Source organism: Danaus plexippus, chromosome 15 (genome assembly GCF_018135715.1).
Source record: "Danaus plexippus chromosome 15, MEX_DaPlex, whole genome shotgun sequence".
NCBI lineage: Eukaryota > Metazoa > Arthropoda > Insecta > Lepidoptera > Nymphalidae > Danaus > Danaus plexippus.
This window is the reverse complement of record NC_083547.1, coordinates 272,623-298,275: the sequence shown is the minus strand read 5'-3', so window position 1 is coordinate 298,275 and position 25,653 is coordinate 272,623. Positions and strand designations below refer to the sequence as shown.

Here is a 25,653-nt window from a genome sequence, read left to right as displayed (position 1 = left end):
TTACCACTCCATATCTACATCGTGTCATACTCGCAGGCCATGGACGCGTCTTGTCTGGCGCGGCTGCTAAGCGGCGTGGCTCGTTGTGGCGCGTGGGGCTGCTTTGATGAATTTAACAGGTTGGAGCACCCCGCCCTGGCCGCAGCCGCCCACCAACTGACCGCGCTGCTCACCGCCCTCGCAGCACGGGACGAACACGTCGTACTACAAGGCAAGAAGGTATTTCCACTCCGACGCTACAGTATTTACACTGGCCAGCTACTTGTCGTATCACAAATGACTACTCGCCAGTGATACAATTGCAAAGTATATTTCATCCGAGCTTACATTGTAAGGTGCCGCTGTCCCAATGGTGTGGTGTGGCGGTGACCCTGAACCCGGTCGGACGTGGCTATGGAGGTCGCCGCGAGCTCCCTGCCGCATTGCAGGCCGCCCTGCGTCCTTTGGCTCTTCGCCCTCCGCCGTCCACGCTTCTTGCGTCTCGGCTTCTGGCCGCGCACGCGCCCTGCCGCGACCCCGACCAGTACCGGCGCCTGGGAGAGGACTTGGATTGCGTCTTTCAACTGGCGAGGTTTTTAGCGAGAATTGTATGTAGCTTTTCATTCAACATTTATGTCATGTATGATTTATGTCCCAGCACATTGCTGAGCAGTCAACGCCACTATGACTGGGGCCTACGCGCTCTGAAGGCGGCGGTCAGCAGCTGTGGGGCAGCCCTGGCGGCTGGAGGGATGGAGGGCCAACTGAGCTGGCGGAGGGCCGTGCTGAGGAGGGTCCTGCGACTGAATAACCTGTCAAAGCTGACCCCCTGCGACGCCGAGAGGTGAGCTGCACGAATCTTAAAGTTATTGGATAATGAAAATGTTAACTAAAAGAAATTCGTCCAGTCCATTGTTCATTGCAACACTCAGCGGCAGAGCCGGAGTGCTGCTTATATTTACAACATAAATAACATGACGTACAGAAATACATTTTGTTTGTAGATTTGAAAATATTTTATCCTTGGTATTCGCTGAGGTCCCGGAGCAGCAGGTCGCTACAGATCCCGTCCGTTCTGCCCTTGAGGAAGCGGTTCACCGCCTGGGTCTGGTCACCAACGACGTGCAGGTCCGCACACTGTCACTTTGTTTCGGTGTCTTTTCACATTGAGAATAGGCGCATGCCTCATGACCGTGTCCCTCACCGAATTACAGATTCAAAAATGCGTGGAGCTGTATGAGCAGCTGCAGCAGAGAATGGGAGTCGTCATAGTGGGTCCGCCGGGCTCCGGGAAGACCACCATACGGCGACTGCTGAAGACGGTACGTTGACATCAAACCATAATAAGTGTTACGTTCAACACACGTGTTACCTTCAACATACGAATCATATAAAGTGTCACGCGCTCCCTCGTAGGCGCTGGTCGCTCGAGGTCGCAGCATCGTAGAGTACGTGATCCGTCCGAAAGCCTTGCAGCGCGGCTGGCTGCTCGGGGGAGCGGCGGCGGGGAGCAGCGCCACCACGGGCGTACTGCACACTGTGGCGCTGCAGGCCACCGCACAAGACGATGGTAAACTTATACCATACAAAAAGACTTTTTGACGGGAAAAAGAAACCAGTTTGTAGTTGTCGCCTCTTAACTATTATTTCCCTCTGAAAAATTAATATTATAGTGAATGAAAGCGTACATCCAAGTCGATGATGCCATTTTCCAGAGACGTGGTCGTGGGTGGTGTGTGACGGAGACGTGGACCCGGACTGGGTGGAGGGCCTGAACTCGGTGCTGGATGACAACCGCCTGCTGACCCTGCCTTCCGGGGAGCGCGTCTGTCTCCAGAGAGGAGTCAGCTTCCTGTTCGAGACGGACGCGCTCTCGGCCGCCTCGCCCGCCACGCTCACGCGACTCGCACCCATACTCTTGAGGTTTACATGAACGAACTCATCTCCTTCTAATGGCACCATCAGGATACAAACATTCGTATTGTTGAAATTGTATTCGCTGATACATTATGGAGTTCTTTGAATAAATTGTTCTATTCTCGTCATCAGTGAAGACAGCGACTGCAGTCGAGAAATATTGGAAAGATGGAGTCGAAGAACAGAATTAGAAAATGAAACGATGAAACAGTCGCTGATGGTGATGAGAGACATGACGCAGAAAGTTCACGCGTGGATGAAGAGGAACAGCACCGAGCTCGTCATGAAGCACTGCGGACTCTCAACCGTGAGACATACATGTTCAGTATTACTACAGCGTGAGCTTGGAGTTGAAACAGAACTTACTGTTTGTGATTATTTAAGGTGACGCAGATAATATCGCAGTTCGAACACCTCGTGCGGGAGACCAGCTCGGACGTGAGAGTCATCGGCGTGGACGAACACGTGCACACCGCCGTCGTCAGAGGAGCTACCAGTGTCATAAAACAGAGAGCCATCGAAGACTTCTACAGGGAGGTGAGTGATCTCCTAAATCACTACATTGTAAATGGAATATAATTTAATATCACAATATTCTTCTCCAGATGCAGCTGTCCCCGGAGCCCCCGCCCACAGGTCACAGTCTCCACTCGCTGCAGGGTCCCCGCCTGCGGAGTGCCAGCCTCGTGCTCCAGGCCTCTCTGCTCCACTCGCACTCCTTATTATTGGGTCCTGTGGCCAGCGGGAAAAAGTACGTCACCATCGGATCATACAAGACACAGACCGTCAGCGACTTTGAAATTATAAATATCTATCTACATACTTTCCAGTGTTCTAGCGGAGTATGTCATGAGAGAGACTTTCGCGACGGTCGTGGTGATAGACTGCACGCCCATCCTCGAGCCATCCGATATCATAGAGGAATTGAAACGAGTGAGATTTAATAACACATGTAGTATGACATTCAGCCGTCAGCTGAACACTTGTATTAATATAACGGATCTCGTTTGTTGCAGAGGAACTTAGTGGGAGGGTCGAGCGGCGGGGGCGGCGGGGCCGGGGCGAGGGCTGCGGGGGGCGCGGGGTTGCTGGTGCGGTCGCTGCACCGAGCCGCTCGAGACTCCTGGGGCTCCGTCAGGGTGCACGATTTCCTGTTGCAGGTACATCAATGTCGATTACTACTACTTCATGGCCACATCTAGCGATATGTCATAGGATTTCCTCTCGTAGATTTAATGTTTGCAAATGACGAATATACACATCAGACAATCGATAGTTCTAAGACAGTTATAACGTGATCTCCTTCACTCCAGCTGATACAAGAGGGCGGTTTTTGGAGTATGGAGGGTGGCGGGCCCCAGTGGCTCTCCGTGTCCCGCTTCACCCTACTGGTGACGGCCACCGCCGTCCGTCGCCTGTCCCCTCGTCTGTCGGCCGCCCTGCAGCCGCTCGTCATAACGTGAGTTGTCTGTGTACTGAACATCGTTAACAATTTTGTTTAACTCCATACAATAACTCTCACTCTACAGCGAACCGGATGATGACGAACTTCTGGAGCTGTCTGAGATGTACCTGAGAGACAGCATCCCGACCGACATCCCGGGTGGTGACATCTCTGATCTTGTACGGCGCATGCTCACTCTGTATAGAGAGGTAAGTTGTATGTAGCTATATTAAAAGTTAAATCGTTCGGACAATATTTCAATGAAACCGATCGTTACAGGTCATCGAAGCCTTCTACTCCCAACCTCACTACTCCTGGAACTGCTCCCACATCAGGCGTTGGTGTGAGAACGTGAAGCTCTACTGTCCCACTAACAGTTCGGATGTCTGGACGGTGAAACACTAGAAAACTCCTAAAATAATTACATAACCTGAACCAAAAACAATAAGTTCAACATATTATTATATTCACATATAAACAACAACAGTATAATTACTTTAAACAATATAGTTTTTGCTCTATAATGTTTGTGTCCTTATTCGATGTATAAAAATGAGGGTATGTCTATTAAATTTTATAATTCCTCTCGTAGGCCATCACGGCAGAAGCGCATATGATATTCAGAGAGAGATTGATCAGCGCCCAGGAGAAGTCACAGTACGACACAATAGTTCAGAAACATTTGCCAGGAGCACATCCACGGATGTTCTACAGGCCCAAGATGAGGAGCGAGGGGATCTACCTGGAGAGACTCGACGAAGACGAGTGGTATCGGCACACGCAGAAAACCATCAACCAGTGCTGTAAGACGATATTGATATTATTAGTAAACATTATTGGGTCATCCGATATGCAGAGTGACTCACAGAATAACACCAGCTCTGTGATAGACTCGAGACGGGAAAAGACTGTGAAGGTTACACTAAAACGATCGAAGGAACCCCACGATCAGGTTTGATTGTCAGAACAGGTAGGTTTGTAGCCAAAAAAGTAGCTCTAGTAGTAGAATATGTACTTAATTGGTGCTGAGCAGAGAGAGTTCATTCAGAATCGTAGCATGTCATGTGATGATGTAGAGGTTTGAAATATATCATTTTTGGTAGTAACGGACGACGAGCGAGCCTTCGGGGATGTAGCTGTCGAGGCCTGTGAGGAGCTGACTCTCTGGATCGTCGCCGCCGCCACCGCTGTGAGTACGGAGGGGGAGGGGGACCAGAGTCGAAGCGCTGATGACTAACCCGCGGTGTCTCCTCCAGCTGTCCGGGTGTGTGTCGACATGTGTGTCGAGCGAGGGGGCCGGGCGCCGGGCTGGGGCGAGGCTCGCGGCCGCCGCACTCGGAGCCGCCACGCACACTCTCACACACGAGCGCCACCTGCACACACTCGTACATGATGTGAGTCGTGGGTACGAGCGTCTCGACGTATCGGCGATCCGTTGCTTTGTAATCCTAATGTCCTTTGTTTATCTTCAGGCGCTGTCGTCGGCGGTGTCAGGTCGTTCTCTGCTCTTGGTGTGTGGGTCGGCGTGCTCTCGCCCCGTCCTAGGGTCACTGGAGGCCCTGCTGTCGGCTGAAAACTTCCAGTCGCTACCCTCAGCCATGGTACCTTCCACAGGGAACAACACTCCGAGTTTAACTAGTGAGTGGAACTGTATGAGCCTATTATGACTTCTTCGATTTTAGTTATTAGTTTTTTGACGAGATAAATATATTTCTTTTAAAACCAATCTCTATCAACAATCATTGTTTATCTTCTTATTGTAAACGAGAATTGTAGAAATATGTTGTTTTTTTGTCTTTAATGAATGCATAAAAACTTTACAATAAAATATTACTTATGTCCGATGAAGAAGTCATTAATAATTTCAGACATTAAACAAAATCTGGGCATAATGATATGTTTGGACAAAGATCAAGAGAAGCTTAAAGATCTGATGGATGAGTTTCCACTTCTGCATGAGTCGAACCGCCTGTGCTGGCTGGAGGGCTGGTCGGCCGACACTCTGAGGAAGATGCCGTCACTCGTCATACAGAGGTACTCGCCCTCAACGACTGTAATTATACTCCACGATTGTCTTATAGGCAGAGAGCGTACAGAACTTAAATAGTTGTGACTTATGGACTGTCATCACACTCGTACATTTACACTGTTTTGGAGACGAGCATTCGAATTGTGATAACTATAGTTGTATTTAATGATTACAGATTAATGAAAGAGGACGCCCAGGACGAGAGCCAGGAGGAGCTGAACACTGTGCCGGCCGAGGGGTTCGCGGCGATATACCAGACGGTGGAGGAGGGGTGGCTACGAGCCCCCGTCCGGTACATACACTTCATCAAGGCCTACCACCACATCCTCACTCATAAAAGAAGAACTCTTTTGCAGCGGAAGAACATGCTCGCCGTGAGTTACCCTCTACCTACTTACCGACTGTTGTTTAAAGTCAAATTGAGTCATCGCAACCGATACAACGTCTTACTGCTGGGGTCCCGGGGTCGGGCAACAATCAGCATCTTAATAAACTGGACAGACCGAAACTCCAGACATCTTACAGAGGCTTTTCTGGTATCGAGCAAGGTTGACGGTCGGCTACAGCCTTGACTCATCTCAACACTGCAATGAATGTCATTTGTTGAGTTCAGGCCGGAGTGAAGGCGCTGAGCGTCGCTCGCGAAACAGTAGCGACCCTTCAAGCCCAGGCGGAGGAGCAGGAGCGAGCACTCGGCCTGGAGCGGGCGGCCGCCTCGGACGCCTTGCAGCAGATGGGGGCCACGGTGAGGGCCGCCACTCACCGGAAGGAAGACATGCAGCGGCTCAAGGACGACATACAGGCCGAGAACCAGAAACTAACGCTGCGGTCAGTGCCCTCATCACAGGTCTCCGACCCTCGTGCCATATATGTATGTAGGTGGTAGAGCCTAGCTTTTGCTAAGTTACTGCAACTCAAACATGGGCTGGCTCAACCGGGGAAGTACCACCCTCTCACAGAAGATCGGCGTGAGTAGTCTGTAATGGCTGCGTTTCGTCCGATGATTGAGTGAGCCGGTTGCCCTTTCCCCTTTTCCCTCTCTTTCCCACTTTTCCCTCCCCGTCTTCCCTAATCGAGGGTGGCAACATATCCGAAAAACTATGTTCCGGATGTCCATGGGCGAAGGTGCTACCTTCATCAAGTAGGCCGTCTGCTCGGTTGCTTTCTTTAGCATTAATATATATATATATGTGTATCAAACTACATTCCTGTACTTGCTTCCGTTCTCTAGATTAAAATGTAAATGGTTAAAAGTTGAGATTTTTACGTATGCTTTTTGTTGTTTTTGCACTGTGAGCTTAAGGAGTATTCTAAGAACTTTGAGCAGCATCAGGGAATCACGTTATCGAACTAATCAAATATCAATAAGGCTCATGGAACGAGTAAAGAGGAACCTTATGTATTAAACAACTGCACCGACGCCATCATATTTAATAATCTGAATTATAAAGATTACGAAAGGCAAAGGCAAGGGGTGAGGTGTCAAGTCCCAAAGCTCCTATTGATTTATATGTACAAAATACAAAGATAAGTTTAAATACAGCAAACTGTAAGTAAGTTCTCGTAATTCTTCTGAATGTTCTGATTGTTTTCATTTCTTTTACAGAACAATAAAATAATTTATAGATCAGCAAGCTTACGATTATTTTTTAAACTCTAGGAAGAAAGAAATAGAAGCAGAGCTAGCGTCTGTGGAGCCCGTCGTGGCCGCGGCGAGGGCGGCCGTCGGAGACATCAGGCCGGAGGCGCTCAGTGAGGTTGACCTGTTACATATACTTTGAGAATCAAGACTTTCGCGAGTATTAGTACATGGCAAATAACAGACAGTAGTTTTGAAATAATAAAAAATGTGTAGTCAATCCGAAAATATTACTTTTATTAATATTGAATTTATTAGGAGATCAGACGAAAATAAGCAATCTAATATCAATGTCGCTACATCTTTTCTTTGTCATCAGGTCCGGTCTCTGCGCGCTCCGCCTGAGGTAGTCCGCGACGTGCTGGAGGGCGTGCTGCGCCTCATGGGTATCGCCGACACCTCCTGGCACTCCATGAAGAACTTCCTCTCTAAGCGCGGTGTCAAGGAGGACATCAGGTGTGTCTCCACTCCAACGCTCTAAAGGGACTCGCTGAGACGTCGCATCACCCGGATCGATCGTTGTTGTAGACACCTGGACGCGGCGGACATCAGCCCGGAGGCTGCGGCTGCGGTGTCCCGGCTGGTGGAGCGCCGCGCCGCGTCTTTCACTGCGGAGAGCGCCCGCCGCGCGAGTGCCGCGGTGGCCCCGCTCGCCGCCTGGGTTCGCGCTAATCTCGAACACGTGCACGCACTAGGCCGGGTGCGGCCGCTCCAAGAACAGCAGAGGGAACTGCACGAGTACCGTCTAACGCTCTCCCCTCACGTTTATTACTGTGACGTCAACCCGAAACATTCTCGAACGCGGTTTTATCCACAGAAGGCTCCGACGTGCGGAGGAGGAGGTGGCAGCGCTGTCCTCGGGTCTGGTTTCGGTGGAGGGTCGAGTGTCGGAGCTGCAGGAACAGCTCGGCCAGCACGCGCACGAGGCGGCGGCGCTGGAACACCGGCTGCAGCTCGCCACAAGCACGCTGCGGGCCGCCACCACGCTGCTCGACCAGCTCGGACACGAGGCCCACACCTGGGACGATGATGTAACGGAACTTATTACATCACAGACATTATTATGATTACTGCTTTACCGTTCCGTAGTTTGTGTGTGTATCCATTATCAATAATTTTTTCTTAGAATACTATATATACTATATATTTTTATTGCAGTTGCAAAGTATTTCTAAAGAGATCTTAGAACTAAATCAGAGATCTCTTTTGGCTGCTGGATACCTGTCATATCTGCCTCACTGGACGGAGCAGCAGGCGAGGTCCGTTCACTGCATTTTTTAATTATTCTAAATGGTTCATGACTTTAATGTATTTCGTGTATATTTCTATATTTCAGGGAGGAACTGTTGCGATGGAGTTCCCTCATACAGTATGATGATGGCAACTTTTCAGTCTTAAATTTCCTATCGTCCTCGGAGGAACAGCTCCAGTGGCAAGCCGAGGGACTCCCGACGGATCTCTCTGCCGCCAAGAACGCTCTCGTTCTTCACAAGGTACGCCACACTACTTAAATTTGAACGAGCCACAGAGCAAGTCATGCGACAATATTGTCTGTACTGTACAGTTCCTATCCGGAGTGGGCCTTCGTCCTCTGTTGGTGGATCCGGAGGGCGAGGCGCGCACGTGGCTCAGATTGGCATCCACTGTATCACTGGAGACGGTTAGCGGTGGTGGGCGCGAGTTAGGGGTGGTGATGCAGCAGGCGCAGCGCACAGGCGCGACCCTGCTGGTGACGGAAGCCGATCAGTTAGACGGGTGGTGGTGGAGCGCCGCGGGAGCCGCGCGAGCCGTCCTACTCACCGGGGACATCGCGATGGCAGAGCGGCTGAAACCCCACATCAGAGCTACCCTCGCACCACTACTCTTCACCTCGCGACTCGACGCGTTACTAGGTGTCACACATACAAAAACATTAAAACTTTTGATCTGAGATGAAGCACATTTTATATACCTGAAATGTTTCAGATCAATTAGTGAATTATGCAATAGAGAAGCGACGTCCGGAGATGTTCGAGAAATGGAAGGAAATGAAACGTAAAGCAGCCACCTTACAGAAACAACAGCATGAGTTACAGGTACAGGGGGGGGGGTGTGGGGGAACTTTGATATCACAGAAAGTTATATACAATAATCCATGTATTAGGAACACCTGCTGAAGGAGCTGTCGATGTCGCGCGACATTCTCCAGGACGGGGGGCTGGTGTCGGCATTGGAGGGGGCGCGGACGGCGACGGGTCAGGTGGCGGCAGCACGGGCCGAGCAGGAGGCGCTGACGGAGGCGCTGGCGGCGAGCGCGGAATCCTGCCGCCCGCCCGCCCTCACCGCCGCTCGGCTGGCATTGGCGGTGCGCCGACTGGCCTCGAGACGACCGTTACTGGCCCTTCCTGCCAACGCCCTACGGGACGCCTTCCTCGAATCACTGGACAGAGACCAGGTGATCAGTGCTTTTCAGATTTTCTTACTTTGGTATGTTACCGTATGTTTTAAACAAACAAAAGGCTTCAGGACACGACCAGTCAGCCACCGGCAGGTCGAGTTAGCCCTGACAAAATAATGTGTAAAGTTTTATTTTATCGCATATATAATAATAGATATTATAATCACAAGCACACCTCTAGCGGAGTGATCGTGACTCGCTGTGTTTTTATGGCGTGCAGGGTGACCCGAGTAATATAAACAAGGAACAAGTGACTAAACACTTCGTGAAGAAGACGTTGGAGCGCGTGATGCTGAGCGTCCATCGTCGGGAGAGGTGGATCGTCATGTTACACCTCTTGAAACACGTTCACGAAGACCTCATTAAAGACAAGGTAAAAACTAGGACGAACATCAGTATGAACACGACAGGCGTTGGCAGGCCTCAAGCAAAGTTCATTGATTCTACTAGGTTACACTTAAAATTATTCCACTGGCATTAATGGTACAGGACTCGTTTCCATTATCGATAACGTTACGAAGTTTCTTTCCGTACAGCTCTGGCAGCTACTGGTCAATAACTTTAACATGGAAGTACGAGACGAGGACTCGATAGTGGACTTGCAGAACAAGTATCGCTGGATGAGTAAGAACGGCGCCAGAAGAGTGGCGCTGATAAAGGTATACAAATATATAAAATCAAAGGACGTTGATATTTTCTTTAAACGAAAGTATTGTTAAGAGGATATTTTGATATAGTGACATATTTACAGACGCTGGACGAGGAGCTCTTCGAGCGTCTGTCGCTGGGGGAGTGGACCAGTGAGGGTGACCTGCGGGTGTTGGAGGGAAGCTCGCTGTCTCCGGGGGAGCGGGTGCTGGTCGCCGCCGCTCTGAACCCCGGAGCCCTACACCGGGCCGTGATGCAGTGTGTCGACCAACTGATGGGTGATTACAAATATATAGGGACATAGATACTGACAACCACTACTACTACCTGAGCTACCCGTTCACTACGTGTCTATCTGTCTAGAGGGAACAAGCGTCCCGGACGGCGAGGAGGTGCCGCGCGCCATCCGGTGCTCCGCCCCGAGCCAGCCCGTGCTGCTGTTGGCGCCGCACGCCGGCCAACAACTGGCCAGCGTCGCTGCCGCCCGGGGGCGGACGCTCACCACCGTACGTTCTAAAACTGAAGAGACGTGATTTGCGTGCTGACGTGTGACCATTCTGACCGACTCATATCCCCAGGTGGGGATCGACGATGGTGTGGTGGCCTGGGAGGACGGCCTGCAGCGAGCGCGCGGCGGCTGGCTGGCCGTCGCCGTGGGAGCGACCCCCTTCACGAGAGATTTGATCGTGTTCGTTGCATCGATGGCGGAGAGGGTAATGTGGGCCATTCTCTCTTCGCTGTAGTTTAGATGCAAAGCTTTCAAAGTTGATGTTTACTGTTAATGTATCTTTTTCTTGGTATAGTAGCATTGACATTGAGTGAAGTCAAGAAACGAAGCGTTTTATTGAAACCACTCGACGTTCAACTTTTCTGTGTCCTCGTCCTCCTCAGCGACCGACACTCATTTCTTTCTTTCGTCGTTGGTGTCGTAGATATATAATTCAATTGCAGGCGAACGAGTTCAGCGATGAATTTCGTCTTTGGATCCTGGCCGAAGAACGAGCGATTCCATACGCACTAACGAGTGCGTGTGTCACCGTCATACTGGAAGTGGGTTCTTAAAAATATAAAATTATGTATCATGATATGAGATTGATCCCAGTAAGCGCCTCCTCTTCATCTGAATAATTTAATAATACATCGGTAACAGCCGGCAGAGGGCGTGAAGCGAGCCGCGTGCAGCGCACTGGAATCGTGGTCGGGACCCTCGGTAGCGGGAGACGCGGCGCGCCTGGCGGCGGGCCTGGCGCTGCTTCACGCACTCGCCACGGAGAGACGCGCCTACATACCCATAGGTACCCGCTGTGATGACGTCCAGTAACTCGTATACTCATACATGACCGGTCACATCGCTAACACGCCTCGTCCCGTGTCCTCGGCAGGCTGGAGTCGGTGGTACGGCTGGGGCTGGTGCGAGTGGCGCGCGTGTCAGACGGCGGTGCAGGCTGCGGGAGAGGCGGCGCGTCCTCTGTGCTCCTCCCTGTACTCGTCCCGGGTCAGCGAGCGCGCCGACCGACGCGTGCTGCTGGCACTGGAGGCGCGCTGCCTGTCCGGGGCTCCGGCCCTTCGACTACCGTCTTCGGCGACGCTTCAGGTACGCACCAGTCTGACATCATCGACCCCAACAATCGCCTCATTGCTCATCTCTAGTCTCCACACCACAATCCTTGACATCGGTGTTCGTCTGCAGGACTACGCGTGTTCGTTGGAGTCCCTGCCGTGTTCGGACTCGGCCACCTTGCTCCAGCTGCCTCTCAACTGTCGCTCCGCCCGCCTCCAGCGATACGCGACACTCGTCATGGATGGACTCAGAGGTAGGGAGGAACACACTCACTCGTGGTTCTGATAACGAAGCTCCGTCACACAAGCCTATCGATTGGTACAAGGTTAAGTTTTTATGACGGACCATTGTATAAATATTTTTAATACTGATTCTTCCTCTGTTCTCTACAGAATTCAATAGCACGGCTCGTGTCAAGGAAGAAGGCTCCTTCACCACGTCCAAGATGCTTCAGTCTCTGTGGAAGAAGCTGATGGCGGGAAGTCCTCTACTGAAACCGGACTACCGCGTCACGGATGTAACACGACATAAACGAATTTATTAGAAAAGCATCATTACAAGTTCATCAAAAAACTATGCATTTGTTGAAATAAACATAACTTATACAGGAATTGAAACATCTCTGTAACGATAATGATTTGAACAAACTGCCTTCTCTTCATATGTTTGTTTAGTGTTCTAATCCACCTCTAATGTTATCGGTGAACATCTTTTTGACTGACTCCTAAACCCTCGCTCCGACTCTGGCTACATGTCATCCCTGTTACTGATACACATTCATGACCATCTCAGTTATTTTATTTTGAAATATATCTAAGCGACGTTTTAAATGTTTGAGAAGCGTTCACAAACACACCAACAATATTAGAAATAATATGCTTATAAGTAAGTTTTTGTCGCTAGAATTGGTATTATGAGATGTGACGCCCTCTCCCCCTCTCAGTGTGTCGGGTGGTGGGGGGCCGTGGTGTCGGCGGAGGCTCGCGACGCGGCCCGCGGGGCCCGGGTCCTGCACGCCTCGCTGTCCGCCGGTCGGTTCCTGTCACCGATGACCCAGGTGCTGACGCTGCAACTCTATATCAGCCCCTACGATTCTTTTCCTCCAATTGTCTCGTTATCTCAGTTCATAGGAACTAAATCTTTACAACTAAAGCCTTATGTGTACGTATGTGTGTGAGTGCAGGTCCCGGAGAGCTGGCAGCTGGTGTGGCCCGGGCCGGACCTGCCTCAGGACTACTTGAGGGAGTTCACCTCCCGGGCGAGAGCGGCGCACCAGAGGACCGCGGAGGAAGCTCCGTCGCAACAGGACTACATGCCCACAGGTCAGACACGACACGGATGTCTGTCACACGGTGTTCATGAAACACGATGTTAATAACGGAACAGCAACCAACATTGTTTGAATGTCACGTTATTGGAGTTTATCTTATGGTATGTTCAAATGAACAGAGCGCAGTGTGTTAAGAGAGACTAAGGTGTGAGTGTCATCTCCGGTGTGGTCAGGGTTAGGGTCGTCGTGATGAGTCGAGATCATCCCGGATGACTATTAATCAAGCTTCTTCTCTAGAGCTGGACCTCCGCCTGTTCCTCCGCCCTGACCGCGTGCTGTCAGCGCTGCTCGCCCTCCGCGCGACTCGCCTCGCCTGCCCTCCGGCGACACTCGTCCTCACTGCGCAGTGGAATTGCACTGACGGTCTGTGTACACATAGAGCGACCTTCATCAACCTTCATCAACATTTATGACAGCTTTCAGTAAGGATTACAATAATCCTTAAATGTTTCGTCTCTACCTCCTTAGGAAATGCGGACTCTGGCGGCTTATCCGTCAAAGGCCTGTCCCTGTCGGGCGGCGTGTGGAGCTCCTCAGACGAGGGCGGTCGGGAGCGGAGAGGAGAAGGCTCCGTGGCGGCGGTGAGCGCGGAGTCCCCGACGCTGTCGGATGCTCCGCCTATTCTCCTACGATACGTCCGTCGTGCCGAGGACTCGCAGAGCTCCCGCGACTCGCAGCCGGCCCTGATCCCGCTCTACGAGAGTCCCCGACGAGAGACAGAGTTGTGCTGGCTCCGCGCCCCGCTGGGACCCTCGCTGAATGCACAGGACGCCGCACTGCATGCCCTGGCGCTGGTGGTCACTCCACATGACTAGTGCACACACAGACGTGACATTAAAAAATAATTGAATACAACTACAAGTATTAAAATACAATTTGAGAATTATTTGCTACCTTACTATATACAAGGCACATACAAAATGGTTTCAAAAAATGTATTCACCTATATATATGTGTAGTCGGTCTCATAACGAACTGGCCTGATGTAGGTCTCCGCGACATGTCGCTACATGCTGTGTTGCATTCGATAGTAGGGACGTGTATCGTGTACTTAGGTAATATAAGAAACACGCATCGACATGAAATGCTTAGTCTTAGTTGAGCTGGCGTCTGAATAACGAGAGTCGCGTATTTTTTAAAAAAGTCGAAAACTAAGTATCGGAGTGTCATAAAGTTTCTGTTTAAAGAAGGTTTGTCCGTGCCCAAATAAAATAACGATTGGATGGCGTGTATAAGGGGTCTGCCCCTCCTGTAGCATGGTGAAAACTTGGGTGGAAGGCTTTCACCTCGGGAGAGAAACCGTCGAAGACACTGACAAAATGGTCGACCTGGGCAAGTGGTCACTCCCGAAACGATTGGTCTTATCGAAGGGAAGCTTCTTAGTGACCGCTGTTTGAAGAAAAGAGCAATTGTATCTTGGGCTCTCTAAAAGTAAACCTCATCGTGCGATACATGAACACCTTCACATGAAAAACGTTAACCTACATTATTACGACTAAACCCTTAAATTCAGGCCTGAAGTGCCCGGTGGGGGGGATACGCCCGTCCCAAGGGTGCCTCTAAGAGACCGGACCTCAGTTTAGGACGTTGTTGAAGGGGAAGGTGGCTGCATAATGCCGTGATAGACAACATGACAATCTCCAACAGCAGAACGCCGGAGCCACGCATATAAAGCTAGACCTCGTTTTCGACGGCGAAGGCGGTGTGAGTTGGTGTTATTGTGTGCCATGGGGGTATTCATGTCTATTGTTGTTTTGTCGTCAGGGTTTAAGAGGTCGTCTTTAGAACGCCTCCTCCCTGACGAGGAGTTTGGAGACGGGGAATTGTCGCACACTTTGACTATTAAAGTATTAGGAAATGGTGTTTGGAAAGACGCAGTTCGTCAATCCGGGCTCACAGAAGTGACGCCATCCGTGCTGTACTACTAATAATAGTATACTGTAATCCTTAGAATTATTTCTATTACTGATTATACTTAATTATAATACTAATCCATTTTAATTTTTTTAGTGGCAACATTTAAGTGTCATCAACTTATATTTTAAAACTATAAATACTGGTTCCATTCAATTTGTAAGACATTGCTGGAAGTAACGCTGAACATTAAAAATCGAGACTGAAACTGTAACTCGAACAATTCACCTTACGGTAAAGACATGGTACTGTCCCTCTGTTATTTACTTCCAAACTTAAAGTAGGACTTAGGACGAAGAAAATTCTCAAGCGATAAATAGTAGCAGGCAGCCGTCTACGCTTATTTTGAAGATAAAAATTTGGATTATTTTTATAAAAATTTACAGATGTTGATTCACAGACGTCTGAAGTGTGCATTAGTACATGGTGCTTGTATTGAAAAATAAAATTCCTTTCATTTTCTTGATTAGTTCATAGTTAGGCCAATTCATTATGGGACCGTCTAGGTAAAATACATGAAAGTCAAAAAGGATTTTGTAATAGAATACTATATATAATATTTGTTATAAAAGTTCACGTTTTATGTCCCATAAAATAAAAACAGTATTTCACCTAGTGCAGGATTTATGAGCAGGTTTATAAATAATTTTGCATTTAAGAATAAAACTAGAAAAAAAACAATTCTAAAAATATAACAATTATTATTTAATCTACAAATATTCATTATATCTCTGCACACACAAAGACCCCCTTATATGTCCATAAAAATCACAGTTCAATTGTAAGCTTACTTTGACGTGGAGAATAAATAATAGACATAAATATTTCAAATATTGTATTATTTGTAAAAAAAACATCCCTCGTAGATCAAACGCGACATGTGACTAGAGACGTTAGACGCGCTCGTTTGACGTTTGACAGTTCAATATTTCTTTACAAATGTAATAAAAAACATTAATTAATAATAACCTCAATATAACAAACTAGAATAAGGATTCGTTTCTCAAAAAGTGCATCACAGCCAGTTCATAGGTAAGGCACATCAGGTTTCGTACTGTACACGTTTACTGTTCACTTACACTAATCGAAAACAGTTGCCGATTCTTACGCAAACTTCTCACGTTACAAAATTCAAAAGGAAACAATACAAAGTAGTAAACCTAATAATAATATTACAGATTGCTAATTTAGTAACGTGCTACTGTAACGTTGAGCGACTCCTATAACTACACTATTATTGGTTACAATAAAAGCAAACCAAAACTAATTCAACAATACAACAATATGTCTATTCCTAAAGTGTATCTTACACGGTGAGAGGCGGCTCGCTGACATGAAACAGTTAAAAAATATAAAATGTACTGAAAACATCTCCAGGACTGTTGTCGGTGTTCATCCAAAAATCATTATAAAATACAACTTGCGAGTAAAATCTGTTCTAGATTATTTTCCCACTTTCGAATTGCTTAAGTTTGCTTGTAATTCATAACATGACTGTTTACATTTGGCTGACAATGTCTCACATTAAACACTAGACACTTAGTTTCTGAAACTCTTTACTGAAAAATTAACTACTGGGACTGATCAATGTTTCCGAGATATATAAAATATAATAATATTATATAAATTATATAACACTACATATGACACCTCCGCTGTCTCGGCAGCCGAGCTCAGATCTTACATGCTAATAAAATATTGACTGTCTCACAGAAAATTGTTGTAATAAAAATATCAGTTTCACAGAATTGTCATGTTTCTAACATTCAACTAACCTGGATTTAAAATTTATAACAATTAAAATGGCTGCCACATTTGTTTCATTGATCAATCAACTTAAAAACCTCCCCAGATTGTGTGAAGTTCCTCTAATTTGGATCTGAAGTAAACTGTTTGTTAGCTTTGCAGTAATTATTTTAGAAACCAAGTCCGGTTTGTTCTCGAGATCAATAGATTCTTTATAAAACACAAATCATTAAATTAAAATAAACTATTCTAACGGCATGCAGTTTATTGAAGCCCCTTCTAATATTGTTACTGAGCACCAGCCTCAGCGACGGACTCGCCTTGCCTTTACAAGGTTATTATAAATACAAGTGTAGAGTCCCCCGCCTCTGACCGGAGCATGGCCGGCGGGACCCACCTCACTGAGAGATTCACCACACATACAATTACTCTTATCACATATTTTTATTTATGAATAAAAGATTAGAACGGCTCCTACATACAGTAAATATTATTTTTCCCCGAAATACTAATTGTTCCCTTCCTTGAGCTCAGACTTATTATTAGAAATTATTAAATCTATTCTATTAAGTTTATCTTTACCATAAAGTACATATAATGACAGGAAGACACATTTCGTTGTCTGATAGAGCATAGCGCCGCCAGCACTCTAGCATCGAAGCAATCACTCTACAGACACAGCCCTCACACAGTCGCACAGACACACACATGAAGCAGTAAACAATAGACACGTGAGCGGGCGTGAGCTGGGTGGGAACCGGGACCTTCACTGATGTCCACGATACACTGTTCCTTAATTGATCAACATTACCCACAGCCGCCCGAACACGCTTCATACATTTTATTCCAAAATTTATCGAAACATTGAAAATATTGAGCCTTAAGAGTGTCCGCAGACGCCGCGACACGCTTTATAACACATAACAACTCCCCGACACAGCGGGGGCTAGCTCCATGCTAGACTCCTGGCGCACGCACTCACAGGAACACTACGGCGCTTAAAGATATTCTAAATGCTTTTAATCTCAACGAACAGTCTGAGCACCGCGCCGCCGCCGCGGACCTGGCGACCATTATTATTGCACGGATATCTTCCAGCGATCTCATTCGTACAGGCGGTCTGATGCTGGGGTCGTCGACCTATAAGGACAGCTTGGTGCCGGGGTCGTTGACCTGGGAGCGGGGCGCCTCCGGGAACATGTTCTGCTGTATGTTGATGAAGAACGCCTGCATCCCGGCGCCACCCGCCCCGCTCAGGCCACCCAGACCGCCCTCGCCGCCCGCCCCCGAAGATGACGTGTTCCGTCCGTTGTTGGTCTCCTGGGAATTAACGACAGAAAATGTGAATATACAGTTTGTTTGAGAGGCGTCGAGGAACTCGTAGTGAAGACCGCGAAAGGAAATGCTGCTAGTGTTACCTGAGTACACGCCCGCGGGTCTCTCAGCAGAGTGGAGCGCCTGGCGGCGGACAGCAGCTCGCTCAGCTCCACGCCGCCCGGACCGCTGGCGAACAAACAATTCATATTATTATTAGAAAGAAAACTCTCTGGGCCAGTCCTCTCTGAGTATCTGTATCATATGTTCCTGGGATTTTTGATGTAAGAAAAATCTGCACACTTAAATTTAAATAGGGCCTATGGTGTGTCTATCCGGATAAATGTCAGGAGGGAGAATATTCCACATCCGTATGAGGGGTCGACATCCACCCCTCCGGCGAAGAGTACGGCGGTGAATCTTGGCGACCAGACGATATTAAATAATTTCGTTCTACTTTTCCTTGGGTACTGCCGACAGGACCACACAGACTATTCAACTAGAGGAGCCAGTCTACAGATGAGTACTATACCTAAGGCGGAGAGTGACCCGTGCTTGTAATGTGAGTTCAGAGGAACCATGATTTCTAAAGAAATAGAACTGTAATAGTTCAGAAATCTCCTAAAATATGCAAATACCCTTATCCAGTATTTTCAACCCCTAGACGTTCGGCATCTATTAGAAGGGTTGCTAGAGGTTGCGCGAACTAATTCAGGAATAAAAGGAGGGCGTGGCGCGTGATTCGCATTAAGAATTTTGTTTGGATTGAATAGTTAGTCATGCTAAAGCGGTCGGCCGTCCCGCCATGAGAGGTGGAACGAACACTGCTCTACTCTATATACACGGGATATCTGAAGCTCCTGAACTAAAGCCGTGTGCTCCGTGTACGTGTCAACTGTACCCGCTCCCTGTCAGTGTGTATGTCGGGGAGGCGGTACCTGTCGCTGGAGTGGTGCGTTTTGCTTTGTCCCGGGGTCCACGTGCTCTGTACGGTGTCTTCGTCGTGGTCGGGGTCGATGGGGGTGAGGGCGCGCGCGGACGGGGCAGGCTCCGCTGAACCGGTGGACTCCTCGCTGGAATCGGTAAACAGACGTTAGATACAATCGACGGAGCGGTTTCCGAATAGATGTCGAGATGAGAAAGACTCACGCGGGCGGGACCCTCACGTAGTCGGGGTTGTTGTATGGGGTCGCGGCCTGCCGTCCGTCCGTGCCGCGCGTGTGCGTGCTCTCGTCGCCGGCCTCGGGTCTCGTCTTCTTGTACTCCATGAGCGCGTCACCTTCTGTAACGTTGACCTATATTATTATCATCGCGCCTCGTGACCGCCGACCTCTGTAGTGTAACTCCAAGGTCTCGTCGTGGCGTCACTTGTGACGTCATCTCCGGAGCGGCTGATAATATTAATTAATTATGTTCGGAGAACTGAACGCGTCATTCGGAGTGACATTCAGAGCGACGAGGGTAAAAGGTTCACTTACAATAGTAAAGTGAGTTATTAACATTTTAGTGAGCATGAAGCTGACCTGAGTCGCTGGCGTGTCCGTGTTCGAGTCCATGGCCGTCAGTGCGGTGGTACCGTCCGGGGTAGTGGCTGTATTCCTGCGGTCGGTGGTCTATGTTGGTGTAGGGCACCGTGTAGTACGGGGGCGGCGGCTGGGGCTGCTCGGGTGCACTCGGAGACACGGACGTGGAGGTCACTGACAAAAATAAAGTGGTAAAGGAACAGATCATCATGATACTTTCGACAATTATAACGACAACTACGGATGTGAACTCACGGGTCTTGATGGACATAACGTTGAACAGGTTGTTCCTCAGCATGTAGTAGACGAGCGCCGCCCCCGCCACGAACAACGCCAGGCCGAGCGCCAGGGCTCCGGCCGCCCACACGGGGAACGAGCCCGCGCTCTCGGCGGGGACGCAGTCCGTCACGTCTCCGCGCACCTCGTCCACCAACCCCCTGATACAGGGTCCGCACTCGGCCACGGACTTGACGCAGTCTTTGGCGACCGGCGGGGGCTCCCTGTGCAGCAGGTCACAGTGCAGACAGCTGCGACACACGAACAGCACCGGCACACAGTAGGACCCCGTCTGACACTGGGAGTCCAGCTCGCACTCGGCGGACTGACCCCAGCTCCACCTCGCCATGGACGACACCAGCCACAGCAGCGACACACACCTGGACACACACGCACATGAATGACCTAACAACAAACTACCTGGAAACTGACGATGCTCGAGCTTATTCGATCCGAGCCAATGTTACTTATGACACACTTTAATGCCACCCGTAGTCAGGCGCCTACGTCCAATTTTTTTTATAACTAATTATTTTTGTTACCCGCTCAAGAACTATACGTGGGATGCGTTGAGTTGTGGCTCCCATTATAATTGTCTCACTACTTAGTTATTTACCGCCTATATCTGTATGTATTTTAAATTATATTTTTAGCCTCAGACCGGATCGTTCTCGTTTAAGGCAACGATTACGAATATTGTAACTCCGAAGTCCGATCGACGTTTATGAAAGTTTGTTAGTTCTTTATGTATTTTAAATAAAAAGTATTCCTATTTCTAGGAAAAAATACGTCTCACTATGAACTGTAGCTGTAATGATAATATCTGTCATACAAAAGGGCCCCAATCCTTTGTCCTTTGTCCGTCATTAACGGTTACACTAAAAGTACAATCAACATACAAAAAAATATACTGAGTCGATTTATTCTGTTTGGTCTCCGTGAAACGAGTGATGTATAAATAACGTGTTTCGCCGATAGGATTAACTGGCGAGAGAAAACAACACCCGAGTGGCGACAACGATTAATAAGACCGGATAAAGTTTACTCTATAGTCTATTAATTCCGAGCTTATAGTTTACAATACAATTGTAAGCTCTCGATTTAAGAATATTACGAGCAGACAAGGGCTGGTACTTTTAAAGAGGGTAGTTAGAAGTTGGCAGTTCCGATGTTTAGTCACATTCGAATATATGAGAGAATCGTAAAATAACGATTGATCACTAAGGTTTATTAGCTTTATAAAGGTAAATGGTTTAAGAAATCAGTTTTAGGAACCGCCTTTTATATTACAGATTGCAAGACGATAAAAATGTTTTGTTAGGAAACTCTTTGTTGTGCCGGAAAATAAACACGCATATATCAATGACGAAAGTACATTATACTAATCTGTATAACTCACACAGTATTGAGTATAAAATTATAATAACTTTCATTAGTACTTATTTATTCCTTTTTAAGTTATATACCCTTCAGTTACAATCTCCGCCATAATTCAGTTATTATGATCGACCAATTTTTACCTTTGACTGCATAATCTAAACAAAGACGGTTCAGAATAAATACCTCCCTATCGTATTAGTCACGAAGTAATAAAATGCCTTATAAAATTTTAAATTTTAAAAAAATACTGTTTATTTATTAACAAGAATATAACAATATTGTGACGGACTTTGATACGCACAAACAACACGATGAAAGCGCTCTGTTTGCAAAGTTTTTTATTACAATGTGTTCGACGGTTCAAGACACGAGAGTTCGAGAATCCGCCGGCGCCGAGAGCGAGGGAGACAGGTTGCGGGGTATATGACTCACATAGCGAGGCGGTGTGATCTATTGAAATACTATAACAACAATAACCAGCCCGGACACCGGCAGCAACAATCACAGAGAGAGCGTCCTCAACAACAAGTAAGTATACATACATCAGCATCACGACCGACGCCGACGTTCATGGTCCTAGAGATTTGTAATGAATTAAATGTTAAGTGATTTATCGAGAAAGCGAAGGAGCGAGAGCTGCGGCAGGTTTAGCATTAAATGCATTTAGATGATGACTCACACCGGCCGCGGCCGAGGGAGGTGAGCTGTGCAAAACGACCAAAAGGATAATAGACCGTGCTGGAGAGGGGCGAGGCCTCAGGAGAGCCGGGGCGGATTATTCACTGGACTATTTTAATTTAAATTGAACACACACGTGTCCTTACAGCGCTAAAACTGAATGTGACGCAATCACTGACCATCACTCTGCACATGGCGACATGCTTACACTAAATGTATAGTCATGAGTCTAGAACGATTTGATATTATATCAAGCTTTTAAGTAAACTTATATAAAAACAAGTATTCTTTGTAATTTTTGAGTTACATTCCTGTGTAAAGTTGGTCGTCTTCAGTCTATATTAACAGTAGGATAATTTTACTTTATGCACTGACCTTACAAACATCGTCGTTTTTGTTTTAACTTTATAGTAGGTACTTTAAGTATAATTGCCGGCACGTAACTTAACACTCCAAACTCTAAGTCGCAGACTTGCGGTAAACAATCTCCCATAATCACTGTACACCGTTTTGTCTACGAATGTTTTAATTCTTTATATATTAGTGTGTCGTTAACGGCTCCGTACAAACTTGTTGGAACATGTCTCGATCATCCAGAGACCTGTTCCCCGTTCAGATACCTGTCATCCGTTTAAAAAAAATCATAACATTGAGCAGGAGCCTGGATCAGATAACAATGGGGCATGCCGCATATAGTATTATTGTATTCTCAATAATAAGAAAATATTAGCTAACGAGGCTTCCATAGACGCCATTGAAATAATATTGAAAGCATTGTAGGTGCTATGAATTTTTACGTGAATCTAGTTTTACACTACAAATAATATATTAGCACATTACCTCGACTTGTTTAACATACAAACGAAAATAAAATCACGGGAGGCCAGAAATATAGCTATGATGAATTATGTGTACATGCCTATAACACATACATTAATTGACAACTACAAATGATATTTAGAAAACTACAGAAAAACTCTAAACATGTCCTATACAGAAATTATGAAACGCAAATTTAATTCCCCGTTAAAATAAAACTGATAACATACATATGTGTTTTAAAAATTATCTTTACTCGTTTAGGTAAATAATTATTAATATTATTTCGTTGAGTTTTAACGTCGTGACGTATGAGTGGTGTGACATGGCGTGTAACAGATAAGATGTAACGATACAGTGTTAGTGGGATGCATTGTACCTATCATAGTTAACATAACATACTTATGATCAATTATCATTGTAACTATAAAAGGTTTGATTGTTATTACACCCGGGTGTGAGAGCGATCAGCGAGCTAGCCCGGGGCGGCGGGGAGTCCGGGGGACGAGGGTTGACCTGTTTGTGACACATCGACAATCTGAGCAGGTTAAACGGACTACGGTTGGCGGCATTATATTATATCTGCACATATTATTTAATATGCTACAATAAGTAAATTTAATAAACGTCTCTTTTAATATTTATTGTTTTGAAATATATAAACCATATCTAAATGTTTTACTATTTATGGTTGGTAGTTTTCAGTTGTACTTAAAGTTAAAAAATTATATTTTTTTACACGATTATCCTTTATAATAATATATATTATATCGGAGTGAAAGATGTATTGCTTTATATATATTTTTTTCTTTCTTAGATGATGACGTCACTATTTATATATTAATTAAAAACGCAATTTTTAGGATATAGCAGTGTTGTGTGTATTGGTTGTTATAATCCAAGTAGCAACCCTAACAGTGCCAAGCACGGGCTAACACAGGTCCGTGTGAGCGGGACAGAGACACTAATACAAAAGTATGACGAAATATTACATCATATTAATAAGACATGTGCTTTGTTGTTTACTAAACTTTGGATAAAATTTGGAACTTTAATTGAAAGCAACGTACAACCAGTTCCATTTAAATATTAACTCCTTTTAATGTATCTTTATTTCGATGTGACTGTTTCATTCAATGCATAAAGTTCGTGAAGTTTCTGGAAATTTCTTTAGATAATATCATACGGAGCACTTCAAATATTAATGTGAAGCTATGATGTTAACAATCCACTCGAGATAGCGAATTTATTTAATCATTATTTAAAAACGGCGAAAACTAATTATTCAAAAGGATTTATACAATGGAATTTAAATGAAATCTTAGTTGATCATGTGCTACCATTAAGGTATATTATTAATATTGCGAAGTTTATGGTGTCTGTTTCCAATGTTATATTAATTGTCGTGAAACGTTTACGTTAACGTCGTCGGGAGTGAGGAATGACAGAAAAGAAAGTTTACAAAATCCTTTTTTTAGTCGTCTTAAAAACAGAGGGTTCTCAAATGTAAGTATGTTTACAAAAAATTTCAACAATGATGATCTAACTGCACATTACTCTTGAATTTGTCCATTGTAACTTTTATTGAGATGTTATAAGGAAAACAAGAAAGGGGACAACACCTACATTTTTATTTATTTTTTGTGTTTATGACTGTTGTTGGTTGGTAGGTTAAACTAGTAAGATATTCAAATTAGGTTTTAGTGTGAATATATTTGTTAATAAAGGATGATTATAATGATGATTATAACAGGTTAAGGAATCCAAATGTAAATTTATCAAATTCAGAGTAAAACTTTACTAGTAGTGAAACCAGATTCAGTTGATTAAGTGACTGTAACATGCATTACAAACTAGCAAAAACCTTAGTAAAATGCAAATACAAATGAAAAAACTAACAATATATTTGATGCAAGTGTTTCAAACCAGCATTTGTAACACCAGACAGCAACCAGAGACATTATAACAGTCACGGACTGGTCTCATAGCATTAAAACCAAAACTCTATTACACTGTGATGTCAGCATGAGTACATATTTTTAGTGCATCTGTATATACTAACTTCATTATCCCAGTATTGATAACACAAGGAAATGCAGCATGTGTGCAAGGTTAGTACATGATTTGTGCACCGAGTGTTCCCATTAAAATTATCCTTGTTGATACTTACTATTACATGAATGGTACCATTGCAATGTTCATTAACTATTTGACCTCTGTTCAATGATACAAGCGGTATGTGGTTTTTTGAATATATTTTTTTATTTGATCAAATTTTCAAATACTGTGATATAAGTTTCTCAAAATTTTACTTCTAAGTTTCTGTCCAATATATATTAAATGATTCCAACATCAAAACAAATTACTTCTGAGTATCAATATTTTTCCAGAAAATACTATTTATTATAAGAAAAAAAAAAATGGTAACATTTTTGTTTTTTAATATGCATATAAATAATATTCATTGTTATGGCAACCAAACATTATTTTCAATTTGGAATCAAGTTTTTATAACCAAATGAATAACTTCAAAAGGTCTCACCTCAGCAGCATATTCACGACGTGTCGAGCTAATTATCTTCTGAATCACTATCAGTACTCACAGGTGAACTTGTAAACAAAGTCACTTTAACCACACTAACAAACAGCTAGCAGACACACTTAAAGCGAACACAAGCGTCTATACGCGGACATGATGTCCACTTTAAAAGAAATTGATGGATTTCATTATGAATTGTGTAGAATTTATTAAATACCCTTCAAGTGTCCGTATGACAACACGTCACAACACGACCGAATGCACGAGCTTTCTGACGACTGGCATCGGAACGATCGTTCCGCGGCGAGATACGTTCCGACTTAACCGACTGCTGCTGATTCAGAGCAGTGCTGAATGCTGGCATGACTCATGAGGCATCACAACAACGAGCCGCTGGTAGATAGGGACATGTCAGGACATGTACGACACCATCACCAGTCCCTTTCAGACGGCGCCCGATGAAAAGAGACGGCACTCGCG

At 46.0% G+C, this 25,653-nt stretch overlaps 2 protein-coding genes across 2 annotated transcripts in view; one reads left to right on the top strand and one right to left on the bottom strand.

Moving 5' to 3' along the window:
* The window catches only part of LOC116766418 (cytoplasmic dynein 2 heavy chain 1), an 18,378-nt gene extending 2,649 nt beyond the window's left edge, over positions 1-15,729 (top strand). The window contains exons 7-51 of the mRNA XM_061522885.1: positions 37-219; positions 336-571; positions 638-823; positions 984-1,107; positions 1,194-1,301; positions 1,396-1,549; positions 1,695-1,902; positions 2,029-2,203; positions 2,281-2,433; positions 2,502-2,647; positions 2,727-2,829; positions 2,913-3,056; positions 3,210-3,355; positions 3,426-3,549; positions 3,620-3,733; positions 3,933-4,143; positions 4,444-4,529; positions 4,597-4,734; positions 4,813-4,978; positions 5,209-5,374; positions 5,545-5,743; positions 5,983-6,197; positions 7,030-7,126; positions 7,328-7,464; positions 7,537-7,746; positions 7,826-8,039; positions 8,167-8,267; positions 8,345-8,501; positions 8,573-8,900; positions 8,974-9,083; positions 9,152-9,442; positions 9,666-9,818; positions 9,982-10,104; positions 10,197-10,371; positions 10,457-10,599; positions 10,672-10,806; positions 11,045-11,143; positions 11,244-11,388; positions 11,476-11,687; positions 11,784-11,907; positions 12,047-12,171; positions 12,598-12,711; positions 12,838-12,976; positions 13,222-13,347; positions 13,453-15,729. Coding sequence (XP_061378869.1) covers positions 37-219; positions 336-571; positions 638-823; positions 984-1,107; positions 1,194-1,301; positions 1,396-1,549; positions 1,695-1,902; positions 2,029-2,203; positions 2,281-2,433; positions 2,502-2,647; positions 2,727-2,829; positions 2,913-3,056; positions 3,210-3,355; positions 3,426-3,549; positions 3,620-3,733; positions 3,933-4,143; positions 4,444-4,529; positions 4,597-4,734; positions 4,813-4,978; positions 5,209-5,374; positions 5,545-5,743; positions 5,983-6,197; positions 7,030-7,126; positions 7,328-7,464; positions 7,537-7,746; positions 7,826-8,039; positions 8,167-8,267; positions 8,345-8,501; positions 8,573-8,900; positions 8,974-9,083; positions 9,152-9,442; positions 9,666-9,818; positions 9,982-10,104; positions 10,197-10,371; positions 10,457-10,599; positions 10,672-10,806; positions 11,045-11,143; positions 11,244-11,388; positions 11,476-11,687; positions 11,784-11,907; positions 12,047-12,171; positions 12,598-12,711; positions 12,838-12,976; positions 13,222-13,347; positions 13,453-13,799 — 7,290 coding nt within the window. The 3' untranslated portion in view covers positions 13,800-15,729. The remainder of the gene's footprint in view (positions 1-36; positions 220-335; positions 572-637; positions 824-983; positions 1,108-1,193; positions 1,302-1,395; positions 1,550-1,694; positions 1,903-2,028; positions 2,204-2,280; positions 2,434-2,501; positions 2,648-2,726; positions 2,830-2,912; positions 3,057-3,209; positions 3,356-3,425; positions 3,550-3,619; positions 3,734-3,932; positions 4,144-4,443; positions 4,530-4,596; positions 4,735-4,812; positions 4,979-5,208; positions 5,375-5,544; positions 5,744-5,982; positions 6,198-7,029; positions 7,127-7,327; positions 7,465-7,536; positions 7,747-7,825; positions 8,040-8,166; positions 8,268-8,344; positions 8,502-8,572; positions 8,901-8,973; positions 9,084-9,151; positions 9,443-9,665; positions 9,819-9,981; positions 10,105-10,196; positions 10,372-10,456; positions 10,600-10,671; positions 10,807-11,044; positions 11,144-11,243; positions 11,389-11,475; positions 11,688-11,783; positions 11,908-12,046; positions 12,172-12,597; positions 12,712-12,837; positions 12,977-13,221; positions 13,348-13,452) is intronic.
* Positions 15,721-25,653, bottom strand: LOC116766165 (uncharacterized). Its single transcript, XM_032655891.2, has 7 exons — positions 25,177-25,653; positions 19,737-20,137; positions 19,482-19,655; positions 19,108-19,240; positions 18,897-19,031; positions 18,063-18,147; positions 15,721-17,964 (listed from the first exon to the last, which is right to left on the bottom strand). Exons 1-7 carry the CDS (start codon positions 25,185-25,187, stop codon positions 17,785-17,787), a joined length of 1,119 nt encoding a protein of 372 aa, XP_032511782.2. The 5' UTR covers positions 25,188-25,653; the 3' UTR covers positions 15,721-17,784.

Coding starts and splice junctions, on each gene's coding strand:
- LOC116766165 (XM_032655891.2), bottom strand. Junction 19,656..19,736: donor CGTTATGTCCATCAAGACCC/GTGAGTTCACAT, acceptor TATTTTTGTCAG/TGACCTCCACGTCCGTGTCT. Junction 19,241..19,481: donor CGGACACGCCAGCGACTCAG/GTCAGCTTCATG, acceptor TCAACGTTACAG/AAGGTGACGCGCTCATGGAG.